The 14,772-nt window shown below is 43.4% G+C and overlaps 2 protein-coding genes across 4 annotated transcripts in view; one reads left to right on the top strand and one right to left on the bottom strand.

Moving 5' to 3' along the window:
* Positions 1-2,440, top strand: part of ccdc88b (coiled-coil domain containing 88B) — a 37,502-nt gene extending 35,062 nt beyond the window's left edge. Inside the window, exon 27 of the mRNA XM_034291684.1 lies at positions 2,134-2,440. Coding sequence (XP_034147575.1) covers positions 2,134-2,199 — 66 coding nt within the window. The 3' untranslated portion in view covers positions 2,200-2,440. The remainder of the gene's footprint in view (positions 1-2,133) is intronic.
* The window catches only part of macrod1 (mono-ADP ribosylhydrolase 1), a 70,255-nt gene that overhangs the window by 3,422 nt on the left and 52,061 nt on the right, over positions 1-14,772 (bottom strand). For all 3 annotated transcript variants that reach the window (XM_010898335.3, XM_010898334.4, XM_010898333.4), the window contains exons 5-8: positions 8,630-8,746; positions 2,724-2,845; positions 2,451-2,481; positions 1,704-1,777 (exon numbers count right to left, since the gene is read on the bottom strand). In XM_010898335.3, coding sequence (XP_010896637.2) covers positions 1,704-1,777; positions 2,451-2,481; positions 2,724-2,845; positions 8,630-8,746 — 344 coding nt within the window. The remainder of the gene's footprint in view (positions 1-1,703; positions 1,778-2,450; positions 2,482-2,723; positions 2,846-8,629; positions 8,747-14,772) is intronic.

Raw genomic sequence — 14,772 nt, 5'->3', positions numbered from 1 at the left:
GACGGAACAGTAATTCAAGAGAAGAAAATCGACTCCCCAATGTGATGTGATTTTGTTGGGCTGTTTTGCTCCCAAAGGCCCTGGGAACCTGGTTAGGATACATGGATTAATAGACTCTGTCAAATACCAGGAGATTTTACACCAAAATGTGTCTGACTTTGCCAGAAGGCTAAAAATGGGTTGTCATTAGATCTTCCAGCAGAACAATGATCTAAAGCATTCCTCCCGATTCTTTTTCCTCAATGACCACAGAATCAAGGTTTCACAATGGCCTGGGGGGCTATGTTGGCAAGGTGAGGGTGCAAAAGGTATTAATTGCATATTGCAATAATTAATGTTTTTGAGAATAATCCCCTAAATTAAATGTCAAATTTCTCTCACATTGAGTGGAAGACCAAGCTGATAAACAACAACACAATTTTTCAGAGCCAATTTTTCTCATATTTATATACGACCAAATTATTTTTCAAGGCACATCCATTTCTTAGAGCATGTCCATTTCATTGCATACAGTTTGAGAGGAAAGAATGTGAAAGGGGTAAATGCAGTCAGTACTGACACTGGGAGAATACAGTTTGGAAGGAAAGGATGTGAAAGGGGTAAATGCAGTCAGTACTGACCCTGGGAGAATACAGTTTGGAAGGAAAGGATGTGAAAGGGGTAAATGCAGTCAGTACTGACCCTGGGAGAATACAGTTTGGGAGGAAAGGATGTGAAATGGGTAAATACAGTCAGTACTGACACTGGGAGAATACAGTTTGGAAGGAAAGGATGTGAAAGGGGTAAATGCAGTCAGTACTGACACTGGGAGAATACAGTTTGGGAGGAAAGGATGTGAAATGGGTAAATACAGTCAGTACTGACACTGGGAGAATACAGTTTGGAAGGAAAGGATGTGAATGGGGTAAATGCAGTCAGTACTGACACTGGAAGAATACAGTATTGCATCAGTATCTGGATGTCAATATAGCTAGAAAAATATTTGTATTGTGCATTTAAAAACACTTGCTTAGTTTGTTTATGTTAGGTTCTCATTCTTTAATGATGTTTTCAATTGAAAAGAAATAAACAATTAATACCTCTGAAATTTCCAAAAAACATCATTCTTTTGAGCAATGGAGATTGAGAAAAAGAGAAAAGTGAATGAGGGATAAGAACCAGTATGACGATAAACAGCCTAGCAGGTAGAAAAGCCATAGAAAAACAGGCAGAGAGCCAGGAACAGAGACAGACAGACATATAGGCAGGTAGACAGAAGAAAAGGGAGATATGGAGTCAGACAGTCGCACAGACAGACAGATGGAGAGGTAGGCAGACAAACAAACAAACAGGAAGACCAATATGCAGACAGACAGGCAAGGCAGACAGGCAGGTCTCTGAATGCTCCATTCTTTCTCGACTAGCTCACTTCCCGACAGTCATCTACTCCTCTGTTCATTCTGTCTTTTCTCAGTTCCCTTTCTGTCATCTCTCAGGAGAAAGAGTGTGTGTACATATTAGTCCTCTAGGCCCGTCAGGAGCCAATTAAAACTGACTTGGCTACGAGCGTGAGTGTGTGTGTGCTGGTGAGTGTGTGTTATCTCAGTCTGCCCTCCCCTGAAAACAAAAACAACAGCTGTGAGAGACTGAAAACCAGAAGGAAAAAGAAAAAGTGAAATTATACACACCAGCGTATTGACACAATAGAGCAAACACACACACACCTTACTGTGGTGTTCATCCAGGTATTTTCGGACCGTCTCCAGAGCGACGTGCACAGCCAGGTCGGGGGGATATCCTAGACAAAAACAGACAACATGGTGCCTCCACGTGCGGTGTCACGGCCAACCAACATCCCACCCTCCAATTAATTCAAATCTAAATGACTTCCTCCTCTTTCCGTTTCGTTGTCATCTAAGCTGCTTCTCCGGGCCGCTTTCCAAATGGAATCCTATTCCATATATGGGTCACTACTTACAAACAGTCTCATAAAGTGCGGGTGCTCTCCCTGCTCCGACCGAATATTGAGCGAAAACACTGGCATCAGCATTCCGTTCTAACGGCCTTTATTGAGACAGTTTCATTGAGTGTGACCTTCTCTGAGCTCCATGTGAAGCATGCTAGTGAGGAACCCTGGGGAGGCTTGGAGTGCAGCCATCCTTAAACTCGCCAGCAGCAAATAGACGGATTACATCTCATCTGACACCATCTCATCCCTAATCTCTGTTAATCTGCCTGTCGAATCTCAATCCCTAATCTGCAAACCTTTCTACTGCAGCTGATATCTAAAGTAGTAAACTCAGTTCACCCCTCTAAATGTCTGAGAGCATGAAACACCTGAAGACACACTCATGCACTGTTTGAGACCACAACATTAAATGTAAAAAAACACCTCCTTCCACACACTGCAAGGCTGGCCATGAATGTTCACACACACACAACCACACCCAAACACACACCCAAACACTAACCATAGACTCCAGTGGAGATGCAAGGGAATGCCTGTGGAGTGAAACAAAGAAGACCGGTAACGTTTAGGTGGAGATAATTGAAAGACCACCAAATCACCCACCCGCTCCTCTCCCCCAACACTACATCTCCTCACCCAACTCCCCCACCCTCACCCTCCCCAAAATAAAAAATGGCCTCCCTCATCTCCTTCAAATTCCACTCCCCCATGCCACAGTTGGCTAGTCAGGCTGCCAGCCAGGCTAACATTATGCAGTCCCCCCTCCTCCCCCTACCACAGTACGCAGGTTGTTCTCAGTGGCCTTTTCCAGGCTGTGATGATAGCAGTCCCGGAGGCGGTCCCTCTCCTCCTCCCCCACCTCCCCCAGCACTATAGGTCCCACCGTATGGATCACATCTGGAATCCAGAGAGAGAGAAAAACAGAGAGAGAGGGAAAGAGGGGGAGCGAGGGAACGAGAGAGAGAGAGAGAGAGAGAGAGAGAGAGAGAGAGAGAGAGAAAGAGAGAGAGAGAAACAGAGAGATGATCAAAAAGCGAAAGAGACAGAAAGGTAAAGTCAATCAGTGCCAGACGGTTACAGGCTAACATATCAGCACATTACAGGCAAACAAACTAACTAAAATAACACTCCAGTACAGAGCATGTAGGCAGAATAAAACACAAAAGCTCCAGTGACACCTTGCTGAAATACAGAAACGACATGGGAACTCCAAACACACGACACAGCTTAAGTTAGAATTCACAGCAGCACACAGCAATCTGAAAGCAGTAACCTGGTATGCCGGGCACAACAGAACTCAATCACAGAACACTGCATCAATCTATTACTGAACCCATACTAGACCTTCTCCCTGGGGAGGGCTTTACTGAGTGGATGATACCCCTGGCTACTGAGCCTGAGTGGAGAGCGAGGGGAACTTGGGGTGGCTGGGTTGGTTAGTGTGGGGGGGAGGGGGGGGGGCTCTGTTAGTAATGCAAAGGTCAACCATCACAGTACTCCAGCTAAAAGCCCAACATGCTCACCGTTCATTTATGGTGGCAATCCATCTGCATGTCACTGTGGTAAATGTCAGGGCCTTAGCCAGCCGGCCACCACACTATAACACAGTCTGACCCCGCCACTGACCTCATCAAGTAGAGTTCCAACTCTTTATCCTCTGAATCTAAAAACACCATTCTTTCCCCTTTCCTCTCACTCCTGTCTATAATTTCCTCACTCTTCTCCACTCTTTACTTGCTGGCCATTTCTCCATCCATCCTTTATCTACTTCCCTTACCCCCTCCCTCCATCTCTCTCTCCCCCTCTCCCCCCTCTCCCCTCTCTGTCACCTCAGGCAGACAGTAGTGTCAGTAGGGTGTTATTTACTGCCTCTCTCCAGTGCTGTTTACATTATCGATCGGCTATTTGTTTAGTTTCCCCATACATCACCTGAGTCAGGCACATATTACAGAGAGAGAGAGAGAGAGAGAGAGAGAGAAGGGGGACAGAGAGAGAGTGGGGGTGGGGACGGTGATAGATGGAGAGAGAAAAGAGGGGGGTAAGACAGACTGATAGAGAGGTGGAGAGGGAAGGGGTAAGAGAGACCAGCAGAGAGGTGGAGAGAGGGGGTAGAAAAGAGGAGAGAGGGGGTAAGACAGACAGGCAGAGAGGGGAGAGAAAAGGGGTAAGACAGACAGACAGAGAAGTAGAGAGGGAGGTGGTAAGAAAGACTGGCAGTGAAGTGGAGAGAGGGGGTAAGACAGACAGACACACAGACAGACAGAGAGGTGGAGAGAAAAGGGGTAAGACAGACAGACAGAGAGGGGGAGAGAGAGAGAGGGTAAGACAGACAGGTGGAGAGAGGGGGTAAGACAGACAGAGAGGGTGTGAAGAGATAAAGGGAGACGTGGGAATGAGGACAGAGCTGGACACGATAGTTCACCAAGCGAGAACACGGTTCACTGTGTGTGTGCATGTGTGAGAGTGTGTTTTGTCGTCTTTGATACGTAGTCGTTATGCTAGCCTGATCCTGAAAGAAAACGGAACGCCATGCAATCCTGTGACTTCAACTCCTACTTTTCTATTGTGCTATATTCGTCCTATTATCTGTGCCATTCATGTCCTGTTTTTGTGTCATTTCTTCTTTCATCCCCTTGACACCTCCTTTCCTGAACACTCAAAAGTCTTACCTGAGAAAGTCACCGGTCTCGCCTTTTTCAAAACGTCTGTCCCTCCTCCACCTATTTATTTCTCTCCCTTATTCTTGTTAATTCTTTTCTCTTCTCTCCCATCTGTCTCTTTCTTTTTAACTCCCATTTACTATGGCTGCAAAAGGCTAAACGGCCCTCAGGGTGTCAGGCCTCAGTTCGTGCTCAGTGAAGCAGACAGGGCCCCTAAATCCAGGCCCAGGCTTTGGTACAAAGGAAGGCCCAGCCATGGTCCTTAAAGCCCCGGAGGGCCCCCATTTCCCTCTTGAGAAGAGATATTCTAAACAACCATCTAAGGACAGAGACAGACAGAGAAAGAGAGAGTGGGAGAGGCTGAAGACAGAAAAGGGAGAAAGAAAAATCACAATGATAAAAGGATCAGACATAATTTTCCTCAACGGGGAGCTTGAAAGATATTATTATCCTCCCCTCTTTCTCACTCTTACTTCCTATTCTCTCTCCTTCACAGAGCACAACCACAGCAGACTTTTATATCCACAGTTTCCCTGAAGTTAATGAATTAACACCACCCCGCAGTATGGAGCCTAAAGTAGAAAGCAACACCTAAAGAAACAGACCAGCTGTAAGCGAGATGAACTGTTACCATGGAGGAGAAGAGAAAAAGAAAAAGACGAAGAACTCCATGCGTTCACATCACAAGCCTGCCAACATTTCTTTATGTCTGCCACCTTAACGATCCATCTCACTCCATGGTGCGTATTTAGCCTTAAGGCTTTATGGCTCCCCGGCCATTACAGACCCGCTCCTATCACTACCAATAACAGGGGGATGTACTGAGGAGATGGAGAGCAGGGAGACTAAGACAGAGGGAGAATGCAGAAGAGCGTCCGTGGAGGAGAGGGGAAGCGGCTGAGCGATCAGTCGACCAAGACGTGTGGAAGTGCAGGAGAGAGGGGTGAGGCCTTCGAGGAGAATGCAAGGGTGTTTTGTTAGGTTTACGCTGAGGATTTTAATCAGCGATAATTGGCCACTGAGGGAAATGGCACTGAGGGAAGGACGGGAGTATCACTGGTGGCGGGTGACAAAATGATTCGTCTCTTCTCTCCCCTCTGTTCCTCTCCCGTTCCTAACTTCCAGAACCTTCCCTCACCATCTTTATCCCCGGGGGGGCAATGGCATGGAGACACTCCGGTATCGGTACACAGGGAGGCTCTGGGACACCTGCCCCAGACGCCCCACTCTTAAAACAACAAACAGAAGACACAAACAGCCGCACTAACATGCCAACTCTCTCCCTCTCCATATCCATTTTTACATCTTCCTTTCCGTGGTTCTGACCACCTGATTGAGTCAGACTCCAGTTAATGGTGGTTAGCAGTCAGAGCCAGTTAAACCGTTCGGGGCCGTTAGGTAATGGACGGCGGTGTTTATTGTCGGGTGGCTGCCGGTCGGGGGGCACGTGGCGCTCCACAGGCTGCGTGTGTGACGGCGGGGCCAGGAACACCGGGACACGGACCGGCCCGAACGACACCCTCTCCCCTAGGTGTGCAGCTCACATCTTCTGACCGGACCCTTAAGGTCCTCCTGGGTTGTGGTCGGAAAGGCACAGCGCCCGGGCGTCTGTCTGAACGGGCCTGTGATCATTGTGGGTGATCTGTCCTCGGTGTGAGGATGAAGCCCCCCCCCCCCCCACTGAGCAGTTGACAGCCTGAGACGCTGCGGTAGTCATAGTCACCACGGCGAGCGCACAAACTAACGCCGTCACACTCAGGCACGCAGCAGCCAGAGACACGCAAACACACACACACACACACACATGCACGCGCGCGCACACACACACACACACACTGAATGATATAGTGAGAAAACGCTGCACTGCTGACAATGTGAGAACAGCTCATCTCCTTCTAATTCCCTACCGTCATCACCTCTCGCAGCCTGTGTTTTCACTCCCCCCTCCCACCCCCCGTGTTTGCACTCACCCCTTCTTTCACCCTCACAGTTCTACGCCTTTCATTTCTCCTCCTGGACCCTTCTGCCTTCGCGTCTCTTCTCCTGAACTCCTAGTCCCAGTGTGAAGTTCAAGTCTCAGGAGTAATGTCAGCCGATACGGAACGGTCTACCACCACTCTTTAAACACACGTGAAAGCCACTGGCGTGCACGCGAGGAAGCATGTAGGAACACCAGCTGAGACATAACGACACGGACACACGCGTGAATACGCCAGGCAGAAACCAGAAGGCCTGGGGGGATAAATAAGGGGGGAGCCGTTCAGATAAGTGAAGGAATTAAACAGCATATCAACCTGTAAACACAGACAGATAAAGCTGTATGAACACATCCTCACCGGGACAGGAACACAAGGAAGGAGGGAGTCAGGCGGGGGGGGGGGGGGGTATCATTGTCTATTACTTCTGGTTGGTTGAAAGACTGCAGGAGGGTGTTGTATTGAACAGTTGTATTGTTGTGTTGTACTGAACAGTTCTACTGATGCCATACAAGCACGACCGGTCAATCATGACCAAAAAATCCTCCCAGCTGAACAGTAGCTTTCACTGTGCTGGGGCCCTCAGCAACCAGCCCTCTGTCCCACTGTTAACCAAATGAACTGCACTCAAAACTGCCTGGATGTAAATATCATGGCAAGGCACATACTGAGACAGTGAATGTGTACATCAATGGTAGGTCCATGTGTAATACACAGAATCAGGTAGCATCACTATTCGACCAAATATCATTGAATAAGTGGAAATGGAACGAGAGAACGATAAGCTGTGGTCTATTAAAAGGCCGCCCTGTTGTTAAAGATCCATTGAAAGTAATACAGCCTATGAAAAGTCTACCCTGGGTATTGTAGACCTGTTTACAGTAAAACAGCCTATGAAAAGACAGCCCTGGGTGTTGTAGACCTGTTTAAAGTAATGCAGCCTATCCTGGGTATTGTAGATGTAGTTAAAGTGAAACAGCATATGAAAAGACTACCCTGGGTATTGCAGACCTGTTTAAAGTAATTTAGCTGATTAAAAAACTACCCTGGGTATTGTAAACCTGTTTAAAGTAATTTAGCCAATTAAAAGACTACCCTGGGTATTATAGACCTGTTTAAAGTAATTTAGACAATTAAAAGACTACCCTGAGTATTGTAGACCTGTTTAAAGTAATACAGCCTATTAAAAGACTACCCTGGATATTGTAGAACTTTTACAGGGTATATACCCTATTAAAAGACCACCCTGGGTATGGTAGACCTGTTACAAGGTATATAGCCTATTAAATGACTGCCCTTGGTATTGTAGACCTGTTTCAAGCAATATAGTACATTAAAAGACTGCCCTGGGTATTGTAGACCTGTTTCAAGTAATATAGTACATTAAAATACTGCCCTGGGTATTGTAGACCTGTTTCAAGGTATATAGCCAATTAAAAGACCACCCTGGGTATTGTAGACCTGTTTCAAGGTATAGAGCCTATTAAAAGACCACCCTGGGTATTGTAGACCTGTTTCAAGTAATATAGCCTATTAAAAGACCACCCTGGGTATTGTAGACCTGTTAACAAGGTATATAGCATATGAAAAGACCACCCTGGGTATTGTAGGCCTCTATAGAGTAATACAGACTATTAAAAGACCACCTTGGGTATTGTACACCTCTATAGAGTAATACAGACTATTAAAATACCACCTTGGGTATTGTACACCTCTTTAGAGTAATACAGACTATTAAAAGACCACCCTGGGTATTGTACACCTCTATAGAGTAATACAGACTATGAAAAGACCACCCTGGGTATTGTACACCTCTTTAGAGTAATACAGACTATTAAAAGACCACCCTGGGTATTGTACACCTCTATAGAGTAATACAGACTATGAAAAGACCACCCTGGGTATTGTACACCTCTAAGAGTAATACAGACTATGAAAAGACCACCCTGGGTATTGTACAACTCTTTAGAGTAATACAGACGATTAAAAGACCACCCTTTGTGTAAGTGCTGTATAGCTGTTATATCATCTCCTCGTGGACTCACACTTGGCAGGCAGGCCGTAGCCCCCCGTGATCTTGGCCTCTCCTGTCTCACACCCTCGCAGCTCGGCACACTCTGCCTTCAGTAGGGGGCCAGCCACGCGGTGGATTGCACCATCCACTGAAAGGAGAGAGGGAAGACAGTGGCACATTATGTACAGCACAATTTGTATAAACTGTACCCACAAAAATTAGTAAATGAGGTGTGAAGTGACAATTGCCTGTGTGTTGTTAACGAGAGGGGAGGGGTGTGAGATACCATTTACATTCAGCCCCCCACCCCCACTCGAACGATAAGCCACGTCAGTTAACAAGAAAAAGGTTTCTCTGATTCGGGAGAATATTTTTCAGATCCTTCCCCCGTGAATGTTGAGCTAACAACCATTAGTATACACAGCGCCCGTCATTAAAGCGCTAACAACTCGGCTCCACGTGGGACTGCGAGTGCGGAGTGCGTTCTTTGTTCCTTCCTGGCACCTCATACATTATCGCCCTGCACTGTCACCGTGTCATACATTATCACTCTGCGCTCCGCGAGGGTGGAAGGTGGCACGACAGAATAGGACGGCTGACTGGTTGGGTCTCTGTCTGAGAAGTGCGCGTGCACACACACACACACACACACAAACACACACACACACACACACACACACACACACACAGTGTCCCCGGGGGGAAAGAGTAGCACGGTTTAGTTCCACCTCTGTGTGAATAGAAATGGAGGTGAACCCACCAGACAGCCATTCACTGACACACTCTCTGTGAGAGCAAGTGTGATAACAGGACAGAGGGAGAAAAGGAGGGAGGGAGGGGAAGGATGGAGATAGGAATAAGGAATCTGTTTCAAGAGAAGAGAGATGGGAGCGGTGAAAGATCATAGGAAGGTGGTTTTTCATTTGTAGCTCCTTATGTCTGACCTTGTATTGACAGGGAGTTATGTGGCGTGTGTTTGTGTGTGTCCAGACTGAGGACTGTTGGGGGCGTATGAAACATCCTATTATAGACAGACATGGTCTCTGTGATCTTGGCTTGTATATCAGACTCCCGGTTGTAAATCAAACACCTGCCAGTCTTCACAAACCAGCATTTATCAAGATACATGACTGTTTCAACTCACAGGCTTACAGTGACAATATGACAACCGCTGAATTGGAGAATGGACGTGAGTTCCATTCAAATTTTAGCAACCTTTTTGTTATGGAATTTAAACTGAATTTAAAAAACACAATCGGAACGGAATAAAATAGAACTAAATTACAATTACAAAAACAAAATTTTTATTTAATTATTGCAAATTAACATTTGAAAAATTCAAGCATTTTATGGAATGACTGAAATCTTTATATATTTTTTTTAAGTGCTACAGGATGGGTTTAAAGTCATTTCAACTTTTAGTTTTATATTATCAGTATAGCTACATTTGTATGATTGAACTCTGACATGATCAGTCTAGCAGCATCAGGAAATTGAACTCAAATCGGGAATTTACCTAAAATTTGGATTGTGAGGAATTTAAACGTTTATGAATTCAAAGACTGATCTGGAATTACAATTGAATAAATAGAAAATACTGGGAGAGGGTATTCAATTAGAACTCAATTTGTGGAATTAACTCCAACAGTGATAAAGACAGTGATACAAAGACAATAACCCTCTTTACTTAGAAGGAAGATTCAGAAATGTTCTGAGGTACTATAAAAGCATCTCTGACATACCCCTGGGGAGTTTTCTATGATCATTTCCAATACTAAAAGTGTATAACTGCTTCTGAATTGCTCTGAATTCAACCCCTATTGGTGGGAACACTGATGGGAACTTGAAAGGCTACATACTGTGTTTCTTTCATTTTCATATCCTTCTTTATCTTTTCTTTTTCATGTTTTGGGGGAGAGTGTATGAGAAAGAGGAGGATTGGGAGATTCTGGACAAGAGGCTAAACTTAGTGAGTCTTTCAAGGCTGACAGAGAGAGACAGAGAGAGGGATTAAGAAAGGGAGTGATAGATATTGGGCATGAAAAGTAGCTGAATTACACAATGTATGAGAGTATTAATGATCTCTGTACGAAGGACACTAAGTAGGAAATATGATGCCCCATTTCTGATGATTTCCACACATCCTGTCCATACCTCCTGATAGGAGTTTTCCATCTGACTGTCATAGACCCTATGAATAGACCCATGGACCGTAGGTTGTCACACACCATTGTGAGGAAACCTGTCTGTACCTGATGATATGCATGTATTTTAGTTCTATTCTCTTGTTAGAGGAGTGGTTCGTTATCTTGTGCTATATGAGGTACCGTATCACAAGCAGTTGGTATCTACTATTGAGGGGCCTCACACAACCTGATAAGCTGTGGAGCCAAGAAACTTAAGAAGGGACACTATTAGGCCATGTAAGGTTAGGATGTAGAATACACGTATGTGATTGGAAGACAGCCAGATATTGGTGGGGATGTGCTGGGACATAAATACTGTGTCCACTTTGTAATCATTGGAGAGAGAGAGAAATGAGAAACCGAAGGGAAACATCATAGACTCATGCTGAATAAAGATGGATCTCCCCTGACTTCTGGTTGCATTTATTTTGTTCATGGATCAAACTTGGACAGAATCTAACAGTATGGTGCCGTGACCCGGATAGATGGATTTGCACTCTGAATGGTGAGTCAAACCACTCTAAAAGAACAAGTCAGTTAAATCAGCATGAGTATCCAGATTAACACATCTGGAACAAGAAGACCTAGAAATATCGTTTTTTTAGGCAATGGAAACCTGTGGTGAGGACACGCAAGACTTACGTTGACACTGAAAGATGTGTTCTTAGTCTTAGTCCAGAGATTCCACAGAAGAAGATAAATCTTCGTTAAGCCATCTAGAAGTCCTTGATAAATCTTCCTTGTTATGATGGGAAGTACTTACTAGACTGAGTAGTAAGTGACACATGTGTAAAGTCCTAATATAGGCCACTGTTTAGTGCAAAGCTTCGGTATTCATCTAGAAGTCCTTGTTATTTGGATAGCAGGTTGATGCGTATGTAGTAATAATTTAAATCTTGTACAAGTAAGGGGAAGAAAAAGACGTCTTTAAACAACGTGGTAAATACAGGGACTGCAGCCCTCCCGTTGTAATTTAGAAAATGGTGAAATCCTTGGCCTATGAGATCAAAAAGAGTTTGAAAATAGATAACTGTCACCAAGAGATAATTAAAAAATATGCCATTGTTCCAGAATAAGTTTTTTGGAGTTTTTTTGATATACAGAAAATATGGGAAGAAATTCAAAGAATGCCTGATGAATTACAAAAAACACAATGGTCGTTGATTGTGTTATCAGAAATTGAAGAATGGATTGATAAATTCCTCAAAGATAGAATGAGAAAGAATGTGTTCGGGCGTCGGCTGAACAAATGGCTGAACTAGATAAGTTGGAAAAAGGAACTGGAAACGTTGAAAGCAGGAACAACATCTAAAGACACTCAAAGCCCATTAAAAAAGAAACCAGGATCATGTCACTATTGTGGAATCATTGGACATTGGCAGGATGAGTGTCGCAAGAAGAAGAAGAACCAAAAGAAAAAGACAGGATGCACAGACAGTTGGAACATGAGACATTCTACCCACATTCCGATCAGCAGCAAGGAAAGTTCTCCCATGTATGGAATTCAGGAATCAAAGACAGAGGATTTCCTGGTGATACCGGGAACTGACGTGAGCTAATAATCATTGATTAAGAGTTTTAAATGTGTTTCCAAAAATGTATCATACCTAAATATTGAGTAGAGCTGGAACTTATCAAGGAAACCTGATCACTTCCCTTGATAATGACCATGCTTATTCAAGTTAATATTAGTTTGAAAGCACTTTGATGGTATATAGCATGTTTTAATAAGCATTGGAAATAGCCTGTTTTGTTCTGTCATGCTTGAACATGTTTTAATAGGTATTCAAGGAATAGCCTGTTTTGTTGTGCTTTGTCATGTTCACTATGTAAATTTAAATCAAACGTATTTATTGCATTGATGATAATGTTTAAAACCGTAAGGCCTCAAGGAGGGTCTCACTACAGGCTTTAACACGAGGGTACATCTAACCCTTGTGATAAATTAGAAATTGGTACAATGATGATTTTGTAATCTAGTAAAATAGTCTCATGGTTTTCTTACAAAAGGTTAAAATATTGTGTTTTCTCTTTCCTTATATATTATATCAGTGATAGAATGAAGAATCCACATGGTGATAATCTTTAATGTTAAGAAGACACGCTGTGTCCCATGAGGACTGAATATAAATCCAAAACAGCCATAAGCCTTTACAGAGGGTTTCCCCCAAGTTGGAATGCATGTGTGTTGTCTCTCTCTCTCTGCCTTGTCACAGGACAACTGGTGAGAGGGAAACAATACACATAGGGTAATAATTTTTTTAAATAGACACGTGGCTTTCCATGTGCACTGAATTTGGTTCTAATATATGTTATAAATTGGTTTTAGACAAAAGATTGAGATTACAGTCTCATGTGAAATTAGGACAAAAAGGGTGAAAACCGCCAAAAGCGAGTTTTTCCCCTACAATAAAATTGTATATTTTATTCTGAATTTGCTTTGGTTAATTAGGAACCGTTTAATTTGTTCTCTAGTTACTGAGATGACATATGTGTTTTAAAGAACAAAAGCTAGATACTCAGTTCTAAATAGGTTGACTGACAAAAATAGACTAATCCTGGGTTCTAAGAGCAGCACAGGAGGGAGGAGTGCTTGAGCCAATTCCCCCACACACTGCCCTGTGTTAGAATACATAGGCTTACTTGGGTGGTCATGTCTGTTTTCGGTTTAGTCATAATTTGTATCAATGTTTTGGAATGTCCACAAGAATGTTAAGTAATTGTATAGATATGACAAGCATATTTTTACAAACTGCACACAATACTAGAGATAAGTAAGACAATAAATCTGAACCTTCATTTAAAGGATATTGGCTAGGTTGAGAGAATAACATATGGTGCTACTGACAGTCTGAGGACCATGTACAGATTTTGAATACATAGAAACCTAAATTTCATACACATTTTAAATAATAATTTTTGCCTTTATTCATGGCTAACTATAAGTGGGAAAAGTCAAGGGCTCCAGGAAGGAGGGCAGACCCCTAGGATGACCCCAAACAACCTCTCCCATTAAATCAGGGCAGCCTATTACTAAGGGTTCAAATTGAGTGTTAAGACTGGTCTCAACTGTGGTTATTTCCTCAAAATAGGCATATTCAGTTTTGGGATAGTCAAACATTAGGTAAAGGTTAGACCCATTTTCCACTCAATAGTTTTAATATAGGAATTTATGGACTACAGTGAGGGTGGAGACCAAAAGTCATCCTCCATTGTTGATGATAGAGTAATTCTGATGTCAATAGAACCACAGATGTGGTCAAAATATAAGTTGTGATTTAGTCTTTGGCTGACCGCCACTATTTGGAATGAAAATGAATCAAAGTTGGAGAATTTTACTTAAATGTAGAAGGTCAATTAAGACATTGTTTGTCACAAGGTAGTTTGGTCGTTGCCTTTAAAAATGCTAAATTTGGGTGCTGTAGATATGCTAATACAATCGCCCTGGTGGTTGCAGTAGATGTACCACTGGAACTTGGGCTGGAGTTTTTCTCTCCTAAAATTTAGTTGCTCAGCATATCCCTTAGTGGGCTAACCAATTTAGTTAGGCATGTGCCAAGAAACTTCAGGATATTATAAATGCATGATAGCCAATTAAAGAATTTGAGAGCTGTTTAGCTCTGTAAGACGAATGTGTCAGTGGGTTATATGGTTTATAATTCCTTCGCACAAGACTGTGTTGCACATTGATGTCTTTGATTGTGTTAGTGAATGTTTGTGTTTATAACATTTCCACTTTGTTGTTTTTGATGAATATACAGTACGAAACTCCATAACAAATGGATTCTAGATCCATCCCTATTACCAAATCTTTATTTTTACATGTCCGTCCCAAAATGATGGCCAGTGTGGGTTCAGGATGGCGCCTCCTGTGGCCGTATTCGCCGTGATTCTGCTTTCACTCATGGTGTCGCTTTCCATTGACTTAATGAAGTGAAAGCAGGGGGGATGTATGATATGATAACTGATTATGATTGGAAATAGTTGA

The sequence above is a fragment of the Esox lucius genome, chromosome 4, assembly GCF_011004845.1.
Source record: "Esox lucius isolate fEsoLuc1 chromosome 4, fEsoLuc1.pri, whole genome shotgun sequence".
Classification (NCBI taxonomy): Eukaryota; Metazoa; Chordata; class Actinopteri; order Esociformes; family Esocidae; genus Esox; species Esox lucius.
This window is presented reverse-complemented; position numbering and strand designations above follow the sequence as displayed.